At 41.7% G+C, this 12,171-nt stretch overlaps 1 protein-coding gene across 5 annotated transcripts in view; it reads left to right on the top strand.

Annotated features, from left to right (window-relative positions):
* The window catches only part of ARHGEF18 (Rho/Rac guanine nucleotide exchange factor 18), a 111,164-nt gene that overhangs the window by 86,353 nt on the left and 12,640 nt on the right, over positions 1–12,171 (top strand). For all 5 annotated transcript variants that reach the window (XM_036756198.1, XM_036756228.1, XM_036756205.1 and 2 more), the window contains 3 exons: positions 340–416; positions 9,240–9,418; positions 10,601–10,692. In XM_036756198.1, coding sequence (XP_036612093.1) covers positions 340–416; positions 9,240–9,418; positions 10,601–10,692 — 348 coding nt within the window. The remainder of the gene's footprint in view (positions 1–339; positions 417–9,239; positions 9,419–10,600; positions 10,693–12,171) is intronic.

Genomic DNA, 12,171 nt, shown 5'->3' with positions numbered 1-12,171 from the left:
TGGCTTATTGATGGGTTTGCTTGTGGTTGAAATGGGAAAGCAGCACATTTCCTTTTTCTCTAATGCAAAGATGAGGGAAGGCCAGGAACTTCCACTCACACCAAGGAGCTTCTTGGATGCCAGAGAACAAAATTACTGTACTTAAAAAGTCTGTCCCCAAACTGCATGTGACCCTAGAGATCATCACATTCAATCCCCTCACTTTGCAAATGAAGAAACTGAGTCCCAAAATGGTGAAGTGACTTGCCTGAGGTGGTGTGGTTAATAAGTGGCTGCCCTCTGACTCCTTCTCAGTGTCTATTTACAGCATTTCATGTTCTTTTTCTGCTTTCTTGATAGATGTTCTTGCTGTCCTGTTGACTGATGTACTTTTGCTGCTACAAGAAAAGGACCAAAAATATGTCTTTGCATCTGTGGTATGTACCTTGTGTACTCTCCTCCCTGTAGCTGATACTTAACCCAGCCCTTCATTGACTGTTCCTGAGGTCATGGCCCTCCTGAGGTTGCTCAGTTTTCATCTGTGCTGCTGCCTAGCTTGTAGAGAAACAAGAGTATCAAGGCATCGATGCTGGTCATTCTCTACTGATGGGAAATGAGAAAGCAATTTGGTGAGCTTGCCAGTGGGTTGGTCACAAGGCGAAGGACAGTCAATTGATGGGTACATGAAGGCAGGCAGAAATTTCCCTCTTCACACTAGAGATGCCTCGATGCTCTGTAGTGCAAACAAAGAACCCCCTGGATTTTTGGGCTCTTTTCCCATCCTGCCTCTGAGTGACACACCCAGGGTCCCACTGAAACCTGACTGTGTCTTTGGAACATAAGTTGTGATGCATGAGAGTCCAGGGGCGTTTTGTGGGTGAAGCTGGGTAGGCACTCCCACCATGGATTATTGGAGAATGCTGCCCACGATGGCATATGCTTGGTGACTTGTGAAGACAGCTGTGTTGGTGTACACAGGGAGAAATGGTGGCTTCACACAATGGAACCTCCTGGCTTCAAATTGTTCCTTACAACCACAAGCTGGATCCTCTTTTCTGGAGGAGGGGTTTCCAGCTTTTCTTCATTCTCTTGCATAATTGCAAACCTAAGGGTGGGGTTGGAATCCCAAATCCTCTACTGAAGTGATCCTCTGAACCTTTTTAAAAGTATAGGTTTGAGAAGGAAGCGAGAGGAGAGGCATAAATATTTGACTGGGGAATAGCAGTCAGCCCTAAGCTACAGTAACACACAAATCATTGGTGCCCTGAGCAGCAAGCCCTGAAGGGCTTTGCTTTAGAAGGGCAGAAGGAACAAGATTAGGAAGAAAGGATAAAGCTTGGCCATCTGGACAGATTGCTGGCCTGCTGAGTTTGTGCAGAGAAAAGCCTAGTGTGCTGTTGTGCACTAAGGAGGTCTTTTGTGGGAAAGTACAACTTTGTGCCTGCCTTTTGTGGTGGCTATGTTTGCATGGACTCACCAATAGCCCCAAGATAGGAAATGGAAGCCTGATGCTTATTGATGGACAATTTTAGGTCTGATGAAGCTCCTCTGATCTGTATTCAGGACAACACAAGGAGAAGGGCTGTTCTTAAAGCAAAGATCTTCACCAGTGATGGTAGCAAGGGGGCTTTATGCCTACACATGGACTCGTTGTTCCAGAGGCCATTTCCTTCAGGCTTGGCCCATTTCCCACCAATGCTAATGGACGAGATTAAAGACGAACTGCTTAATGTAGTGTTGTGTAGCAAATTGTATACTAAGGATGAGCATATACACACTGAGAAAACTGTTGCATTTGATTTTGAAGTGCATTTTTATTTTATTCTTAATAGTATTTTGCTTTTTCCCAATTACATATCAAGATAATTTTTAGCATTCATTTTTACAAGATTTTGAGTTCCAAGTTTTTCTCCCTCCCCTCTTCCAAAAATGGTAGGCAATTTGATATAGGTTATTCATGTGCTAGCATATAAAACCTATTTCCATATTAGTTACAGTTCTGAAAGAAGAAACAGATCAAAAGGGAAGAAAAACCATGAAAAAGAATTCAGAGTCATCAGTTCTTTATCTAGATGTGGATAGCCTTTTCCTTCGTGAGTCCTTTGGGCTTGTCTTGGATCATTGTGCTGCTGACAAGAGCCAAGTCATTCATTGCTTACTATCACACAGTGTTGCTGATACTGTGTACAGTGTTTTCCTGGTTCACTTCGTTTTACTTTATATCAGTTTGTATAAGTCTTTCCAAAATCTGCCTGTTCATCATTTCTTATTGCACAATAGTACTCCAATACATTCATATACCGTAGTTTGTTCAGCTGTTCCCTAATCGATGGGAGGCATCCCCCCAATTTTCAATGTTTTGCCACCATGAAAAGGGCTGCTATAAATATTTTCATATGTGTGGGTCCTTTTCCCTTTTTTATGATCTCTTTGGGACATAGACCTAGTAGTGATATTGCTGGATCAAAGGGTATGCACAGTTTGGTTGTCCTTTAGGCATAGTTCCAAATTGTTCTCCAGAATCATGGGTCAGTTCACAACTCCACCAACAGTGCATTAGTGTCCCAATTTTCCCACATCCTCTCCAACATTTATCATTTTCCTTTTTTGTCATATTAGCCAATCTGATAGGTGTGAGGTATGGTACCTCAGAGTTGTTTTAATTTGCATTTCTCTCATCAAAAATGATTTAGCACACTTCTTCATATCCCTATAAATAGCTTTGATTTCTTCATCTGAAAACTGCCTGTTCATATCTTTCGACCATTTATCAACTGGTGAACGGCTAGTATTCTTATAAATTTGATTTAGTTCTCTATATATTTGAGCCATGAGGCCTTTATCAGAGATACTTGCTATATTTCTGCTTTCCTTTTAATCTTGGTTGCATTGGTTTTGTTTGTACAAAAGCTTTTTATTTTAATATAATCAAAATTATCTATTTTACATTTAGTAAAGAGTGTTTGGTCATTAATTCTTCCCTTCCCCATAGTTGCTCTTCTGATTTGCTTATAGTGTCACCTTTTATGTCTAAATCATGTACCCATTTAGTATACAGTGTGAAATGTTGGTCTTTACCTAGTTTGTGTCCTTTTGTTTTCCAGTTTTCCCAGTTATTTTTGTCAGATTGTGAGTTCTTATCCCAAAGGCTGGGGTCTTTGGGTTTATCAAATACTAGGTTACTGTGGTCATTGGCTACTATGTCATGTGTACCTAATCTATTCCACTGATCTACCATTCTGTTTCTTAACCAGTACCAGATAGTTTTGATGATTGCTGCTTTATAATATAGTTTAAGATCTAGTGTTCGTAGGTTGCCTTCCTTTCTGTTGTTTTTTTTTTTCATTAATTCCCTTGATATCCTTGACCTTTTGTTCTTCCACATGAATTTTGTTATTTTCTTTAGCTCTATCAAATAATTTTTTGGTAGCTTTATAGGTATAGCACTGAATAAGTGAATTAGCTTAGGCAGAATTGTCTTTTTTATTATATTGGCTCAGCCTACCCATGAGCAATTGTTATTTTTCTGGTTGTTTAGATTTGACTTTATTTGTGTGAAAAGTGTTTTGTAATTGTGTTCATATAGTTCCAGTGTTTGTCTTGTCAGGTAAACTCTCAAGTATTTTATATTGTTTATAGTTATTTTAAATGGAATTTCTCTTCTATCTGTTGCTGCTGGGCTTTGTTGGTCATATGAAGATATGATGGTGATTTATGTGGGTTTATCTTATATACTGCAACTTTCCTAAAATTGTTAATTATTTCAGGTAATTTTTAGTTGATTCTCTGAGTAGTAGTTTTGTTTCCTTATTGCCTATTTTAATTCCTTTGATTTCTTTTTCTTCTCTTATTGCTATAGCTAATATTTCTAGTACTATATTGAATAATAATGGTGATAATGGGCATCCCTTCTAGCTTATCCGCATCACACATAATGCTTGCTGATAGCTTTAGATAGATATTGCTTATCATTTTAAGGAGCAGTCCCTTTATTCCTGTGCTCTCTATTGTTTTTAATAGGAGTGGGTGCTGTATTTTGTCCAAAGTTTTTTCAGCATCTATTGAGATATGATTTCTTTTGGTTTTGTTATTGATATGGTCAATTGTGTTGATAGTTCTGTATTCCTGGTATGAATCCCACCTGCTCATATTGTATGATCCTTGTGGTATATTTCTGTAATCACCTCACTAGTATTTAGTTCAAAATTTTTGCACTGATACTCATTAGAAATTGGTCTATAATTTTCTTTCTCTGTTTTAGCTCTTCTTGGTTTTGGGGTCAGCACCATATTTGTGTCTTAAAAGGAGTTTAGTAGGACTCTTTCACCTGTTTTTCCAAATAGTTTATATAGTATTGTAATTAGTTTTTTAAATGTTTGGTCAATTTGCTTGTGAACCTATCTGGCCCTGGGTTTTTTTGGTTTTTTTTTTTAGGGAATTCATTAATGGCTTGTTCATTTTCTTTTTCTGAGTTGGGGTTACTTAGGCATCCTATTTCCTGATCTGTTAATCTGGGTACTTTATATTTTTGTAAATATTCATCGATTTTGCTCAGATTGATTGTTTTAATTTCTTCGTTGGTGATTTCACCTTCGTTTTTTGGTAGGGGATGTTTAGTTTTCTTTTTTTTTTAATCAAATTAACCAATGCCTTATCAGTCTTCCTAGATTTGTCATTAAAAACCAGTTCCTAGATTTATTTATTAGCTCAATAGTTCGTTTTTTTTCTTCAGCCTTACCTTTCATTTTAAGGATTTCCAATTGGTGTTCAGTTGGTGGTTTTTAATTTGTTCTTTTTCTAGCTCCTGTTTTGTTGATGTAAGAATTTAGAAGAATAAATTTTCCCCTAAATACTGCTTTGACTGCATCCCATAAATTGGTATATTGTTGAAGTGCATTTTTTAAAATTTTACTCAGCAAATGAGACAAATGGTAAATTAACTAATGTTAATCTATAGGAGAAACCTGAAAATAAAATGAAGAAAGTTTCAGTGAGCTCAGGAGTTGCAGTACGTTTAGAATATGTATAGTTTGGTTACTTTACTAACAAAAGGAATTGACCCTTTTTGCAGTATTTTTATTTATTACATTTTTCCATTTCCTTCTGAGCATGGAGAGTGTACAGCCATCAGATATTGGTGCTGAAATCCTGCTTTAAGAGCTTTCTTGTTGGCAGCGTGTTAATTCAGGGGCCTGATTGTGGGGAGGGGGATTAGACCCACTATCTCACTGTAGAAAACAGTACACAGCATTCTGCCTTTAATCTGTGACCATGGTAACCAAGAACCAAGTGGATGCTGAAAGATCAGGAAAGCTTTCTTCAAGAAGATTTAATGAGCCCCAAATCCAGATGTAGTTACTGGAGCATACTGCAGGTCCAAGGCCCGTCTTTGTTTTTGATCCCTTTTGGAGAATGTTAATTTAGTTCAATAGAATTAGTTCCTGTTTGGTACTACTCTTCTGCATAGCACTGAAAGTCCTGGTTACTTGTGCAGATGGGGCGGTGGGGGCAGCTGGCAGCAGGTAGAGCTGGGTTTTGATTTTTTCTGATTAAGCTGGTGCCAATTACCTTTCTCAAAGATCTAAAGCCGTTCCCTACCTCAAGAATTGCATCAGCTTCCACCTATAGGCTATATAGTCTAGCTATGTAGTAAATTTCCTATGTGATAGGAACTCACCTTTCCCACACCATCCTATTTCTACTTTAATTTATATTTATCTAAAGTGATTCTTCCAATAGAGAGGCCCACCCCAACTCAGGGTAAAGGTTAGAGAGCTGGCCTCATGGTCAGTATTGCCTGGAGTCCCTGGGTAAGGCACATGACCTCCTCATGCCCTAGGCCACTCTCCAGGACTAGAACTCTGCTGAAGGGCTACCTTTGGAGGGGGGGAGGTACGCAGCTTTTCCTTACCTAGGACTTGCTGACATCCCAGGGCATCCTGGCTCTCTCAGACATTCTTTCTGGGCTTTAATCTTGGCTTTAACCACATCTCATCTTGAATATACCACCAGAGAAACAGATGAGAAAGGAAATGTGAGATTCAAGGTTGTGAGAAGGCAGTGACCACAGAGGCCATCTAGGCCACCCCACCTCATTTCTGAGGAGGACACTGAGGTCCAGAGAAGTTAAATTACTTGCTCAAGGTCACATAGCAGTTGTGGGAGGTAGTTTTTGAGGAAATATAATAAATTGGCTTTTGGTCATAGAATTGAGAGCTATAAGAGACTTCCCTTGCTGATAAGGAAGGAAAGTGAGAGAAGGATGAGTGATTTGCCTTGTGTTGTCATGCACATAGTAAGTATTAGAACTGGGTTTTGCCTGTCTCCTTTTGCTCTAAATTCTTGGTTTTCTTTATATCATGCTGCTTCTCCATTGAGGTTCAGTTTGTGATGCCAGAAAGAAGTTCATTTCCACAAACATTTATTAAATGCCTCCTTTGGGCAAGGCACACATTTCCTAGATTGCTGGGGATACCAAAAAAAATAAAACAAGTGTCTCAGCTCCTAGAGTTTCTCTTCTCTAGGGGGACTTGCAGGAGGGAGGAGGCAGAAAAAGCGGTGTGGGGTGGGGCACAGCAGTGGTGCTTGAGCTAGGAGGTAGAAGAGTCTATGAATGAGAGCCAATGACCAACTTTGTCTGTAGTGTGAAAAGTGAAGTAATAGGAAGTGAGCTTGGAAAGGTGGTAGTGTAGATCCTTATGGGTAAGGACTTGGAGCACCAGATGGAGGAGTTTATTCTGTGCTCGAGATAGTAGCATCTTCTGAAGATTTTTAAGTGGGGGAGTGGGATGGTGAGGTTTTTTTGACAGCAGGTGGAGGATGATTAGAGAGGGGGACACCCTTGAGGAGGCCACCCCAGTGACCCAGGTAAGGTGCCATGCAGAGCCTGAACCAAGGTAGGAACTGGATAAATAAGGAGAAGGAGGTGGGTGTAAGAAATGAAGTAAAATCGACCGGACTTGGCAGCCTATTAGAACTAGAGAGTGAGGGTGATTGAAGAGCTGAGGATTACTCTGAGGTTTTGAACCAGGGCAGATGGAAGATTCATGGTTCCTTCAACAGAAATAGGGCCCTCACTGCAACAAGGCATGTTTTTGTACTTCCCTAATCAATTCGCACCCCCCACCCCCACCCCTTCCCACCCTCTGAGCTGAGATATTTAGTTGAAAAATTGAGGCCATTCAACAGAGAATTTCTCTTTTTCGCCTTACATCACTCAGATACTTTCTACATTTCTTAATACTTGATTTTCAAAGGAAGAGATGGAAAGGGAAAGGGAAATAAGCCTTTATATAAGGGTTTACTATGTGCTATTATCCCCATTTTACACTTGAGGAAACTGAGGCAAGCAAGTTGAGTGACTTGTCCAGAGTCATATAGCAGCGTCTGAAGCCAAATTTGAACTCAGGTCTTCCTGACTTCAGGCCCAGTGTTCTATCCACTGGGCCCTTCTCCTTGCCAGAGCAAACCCCTCTACTTAAACTAGTGAACCCATTCCATTCCATCTTCTCCAGCCAATGCCTCCCCGGCGTAATTCTCACTCTCGACTTATCTTCAACTTCTCCTTTCTGCTGGCTGCTTCCCTGCTGCCTACAAACACATCCGTGTCTCCCCTGCCCTCAAAAAGCCTTCACTTGATCCATCCATCCATTCCTGCTAGCTGTTGACCTTTCTCTCTCCTTCCTTTGGTGGCTGATCTCCTTGAGAAAGCCCTACACAGGAGGCGCCTCCTCTTCCTTTCCCCTTATTCTCTTCTTAACTCCCAACCTCATCATTCCACTGAAGCTGCTTTCTGCAAAGTTACCAATGATCTCTTAATCATCAAATCCAATGGCCTTTTCTCAGTCCTCCTTCTTGAACTTCTGTCCATTGCTGTCAGTCATCTCCTTTATATTCTATGTTTTGTTAATTAAAAAGTTTATTGGAGAGAATAAAAATTGTCAGATTGCCTTGTCTCAATGAGGCCCAGTTGAGCATAGATAACAAATTTTTAGTGGACCCAATCAGTACAGCGGCAGGTTTTGAGTGGAATCAGGACAAGAGGGCAAGCAAAGGTTTGGAGAGTAAAGGCTAGCGTATAGTTGAATTGGTTAACCATTGAACTATCTACCAGTTACCAGCAATGTTTCTGATCAGTGCCTCCCTGAAAGGACCAGAAATGTATGAAATTTATACCTGTTCCAAAGAAGAGAGAAATTCATGGATGACCCAGATCCACAGAACTGTGGAAAGGTAAATAAGGACGTGGCCTATGTACTAAAGACTGGAAGCCGCGTTAAATGCTGTTTAAGTGGAGGAAGGCAGAGGAAGACAGCAGAAGTGACTAATGGGGAGGAGAATTTCAGCCTTGAGGTCACAGGGATTTTGGTAAGAGCTAACATGTTGCCATTTGTGCGGGTGGCTGAGGTGTACTAAGGATGCAGGTAGAGGAATGGGAGGGGAGGTTAGGCTTCTTATAAGGATATCGATAGGTGTATTGAAGTCTCTGAGTGTGAGGGCAAGAGTTGAGATGGAGAGAGACTGAGCCAGACGCTGAACTCCTTAAGAAAAGGAAAATAAACTGGAGATTGGTGAGGAATGGTGGCAAAGATCTGAACGGGGAATGGAAACAGAGGGAGGAGTGGCTGCTGAATTTTGCCAGCGGAGAGTGGGCCAGTGTCTGTAAGTGGGATTGAGGAGCAAAGAGTATGCCTACTTTTCCTTGTATCTTGCACAAAATAATAAGTAGGTATTGATAAAGTGTTCAGCTTATTAAACTTAGTAAACATTTGGTGAATTGAATTTTATCCGATGCTTCAAGATAGTCAGAGGGGATTGAGCAGAGGCCATTGGATTTGGAAGTTATGAGCACAGCTGCCTGATGGGAAGGCTCTGAGGACAAGCTGGTGCCGCAGCATTTGCTGTAGATGAGCTTTCGTAAAGACAACTTTTACCAAGATCAGCTATGAAGGAGCAAGGAGACAGATGCTGTGTTTGGATGACAGCATGACATGGCATTAGCTGGTGAAAACACCCATGTCTCCATGGCACAAAAAGCATTCATTGCTCTGCCATTGCCTTTTCTGCACCAAGCCTGCTGGCAACATTTTTGTCTGTATACTATTAGGTTTCTTTCTCTCAGGTTGAAAATGAATAGGAGCACCTTCTTTCCCCCTTTAAATAGGCTGCTGCTGCTGCTAATGAGCAGGAACATTCAGTTGTGAGAGAAAGTGATGGCAAAAAACCTACACCTCGCCCCCAAATCTGGTTTTGTTTTTCAGGACTCAAAGCCACCTGTTATTTCATTACAAAAGCTAATTGTGAGGGAGGTAGCAAATGAGGAGAAAGCAATGTTTCTGATCAGTGCCTCCCTGAAAGGACCAGAAATGTATGAAATTTATACCTGCTCTAAAGAAGAGAGAAATTCATGGATGACCCAGATCCGCAATGCTGTGGAAAGGTAAAGGAAAACTTGGGAAGGGCTTTCTTTCCCATTTGTGCACTTGTTCCCTTCAGAGTGAGTATTTTACCTTCATGGCCGAAAGAAAGTTAATTGTCTTTTAGTTCTTGTAGCACCACATAGATTGTTTCATTAAAAAGGCAGTGAGGAGCATTAGTTCTCTGCTCTCTTCCACACCTTTGTGAGGGGGCTGGCCTGGGGTGGGGGAGGATTCCCCTATCTGAGAGGAGCAGACAGCACTGTCCCCCATCAGTTTGAGAAGAGCAGAGCAGTCTGTGTTTGAGATGCTGAAAAGGCTCCCTATTTTTCCAACCAAGTTGTAGGGCCTGACAGTTGTAACAAAATTCCTTGTGCATTCATTGCTAGTTTTACCTACATAAATGTCCAGAGGCCTGGGCATCAGGTGGATTCCACGTTTCTGTATTCCAGTTGGAGTGTTCATGACAGCAGCAAGTTGTTTGCAAACTTGATTTCCCCTTTTCATCTCATTTGTCCCCTTGCCTTTTTTGTCTCCCCCACTACGCTTCCTGTCCAACTTTACTCAGGGGCCCTTTCAATCCTGTTTTGTACATCCTGGCTTTTAGCTAGCTCTGGGCAGGCAAACCTACTTTGTGCCCTAGAAAAACCTTGCTTCCTCAACTATTTTCTGAGTCCTATTCCTCTCTCTGGAATGCTTTTCCTTTTCTCTCTGCCAAACAGTTTCACCATTCTGTTGGAAACTCGACACTTCTAAGAAGGCTTCCTAAGCTAATCTTGTCCAGATTTTCTCATTCCAGCAATCCATCAGTGTTGCATATGGTTGAGGCTAGGTGTTAATAGCACCTAGCACAGAGCCTTCAAATAAATATTGACTAAATTTTCTTTCTGTTGTGTACTCTGTGCTTTCCCCTTCTTAAGTTCTAAGCTCTCTGATGTTGGAGGTTGTATATATGCTTTCCTTTTTAACTCCTATGCTCTGTGCAGATAGAGTCCTCCACAGATGTCTGCCAGTTTGTTTCTTCCAGCTTCTTCTGCCTCTTTCTAAGCCAGTGATGAACAGGTTTCACTTAATTAAAAAACTTCTTAGTACCTCTCTCTGTTAGATGCCTCAGAAGAGCAGTGTACCTTTTTAAGAAACCAGAGAATGGTCCAGAGAAAAGCACAAAGGCAGTGCTCAGTGGTGTCCCTCCCTTCTTCCCTCAGTTGCCCTGATGAGGAGGAAGAGCCGTTCAGTGAGGCTGAAGAAGATAGAAAAATGGCTGAAGCCCGAGCTGTAAAATTAAAAGAATTCCAAGGTAAAGGGGCTGGGAGCAAATTCTTTGTTCAGAGAGAGAGAGAGAGAGGGGTGTGTGTGTGTGTGTGTGTGTGTGTGTGTGTGTGTGTGTGAGAGAGAGAGAGAGAGAGAGAGAGAGAGAGAGAGAGAGAGAGAGAGAGTGTGAGTGGGAGTGGGAGGGGAGGGGAGGGCTCTCATCAATGTCCTGAGACGGGCTGGCAGCAGGAAGGCCAGGGTGGGAGAGTGGAGCAGGGAGGGGATAGACCACTAGGCATTACCTTGTTTTACCCTTGACCTAAGCTCTGTAGAAATCATTTGTGAATAAGTCATAGATTCATAAATTTAGAACTGGAAGACACCATAGAAGCCATTTAGTCCAGGCCCCTCATTTTATAGGTCACACAGGAAGTCAGTGGGAAAGCTCATTTTGAACCCAGATCCTCTGCCTCTAAATCCAGTGCTCTCTAGAGTTGCCAACAGCCTGTGCTTTGGTTTTAATCCAGCATGTGAGAAAAAGATGGGAACGGTTGTTGTCTTCTCTAAGGATCCTCATTGGGCAGGCTAGGAGAAAGGAAGAGGGTTGGATATCAGAAAGGACGAGTGGAGGTCAGCTGATAGCAGAGCAGGACTTTAGATTACTTTGTAGCACCAGATAAACCACCCTGACTAGGCCAATGTCCTTAGGCTATGAGTGGCCTCTCTAGAGCTGGGCTTCTGTTGTGAGCTAGGGAGCAGTCCTTGGTCTAAGTGGAAGGGCCGTGCTCTGTATCGTAATGCGGGGTCATCCCAGGGACCAGTCAGCAGAGTACATGAAGTTCATGTGTGGAATGTGGGGGAGGCTGCTGCACGTGGGCTGACGCCACAGCTCCTGGCTCCTGAATGCCTCACAGCTAGGACAGTGTTGATAATACAGGATGCTGGAAATAATCATTTCTGTTTCATTGTCATTTGAAGGGATTCTTGAGATTTTTGCATTCCTTGGGGACCCTTTGCCCTTTAGGGAGGTAGTGCAGTAGAAGTAGATAGAATGCCACACTGGGAGTCAGAAGGCCTGGGTTTGAATCCAGCTTCAGGTAATAATATTTGGCAAGGTTCTATATACAAGCTATTTGCATGTGAATGGTTCTCTCTGACCTAAATCACAAGTCGGCTCTTAGGCCTTCACCTTTAGCCTTCGAGTTCGGTCGTATGGTATTCTCAGAGATGGATCTTTGACTGGCCCATGATAACTCAGTTAATAGAACTGGGCAGCATCCTAAAGATTTTAAAAGAAGTGATGCTTTTTAAGGTCTAAGGTATTCCAGCCCAGTCTCATGATTGGGTCTGAAACATTCTCTTGTCAGGAAAAGCCATTCTAGCCTAGCTGACTTTAACGTTGGTACTTAGTCATTTTGTCCGCAAACACCAGCAGCACTGAGAGGTTTCTGTTGTCCAAGTCATAAATTAACATGGAAGAGACTTGACCCCCTTTTAATTGGACTCCTTTTTTTTTTTTTTTTTT

This window comes from Trichosurus vulpecula, chromosome 1, assembly GCF_011100635.1.
Source record: "Trichosurus vulpecula isolate mTriVul1 chromosome 1, mTriVul1.pri, whole genome shotgun sequence".
NCBI classification, from domain to species: domain Eukaryota; kingdom Metazoa; phylum Chordata; class Mammalia; order Diprotodontia; family Phalangeridae; genus Trichosurus; species Trichosurus vulpecula.
This window is presented reverse-complemented; position numbering and strand designations above follow the sequence as displayed.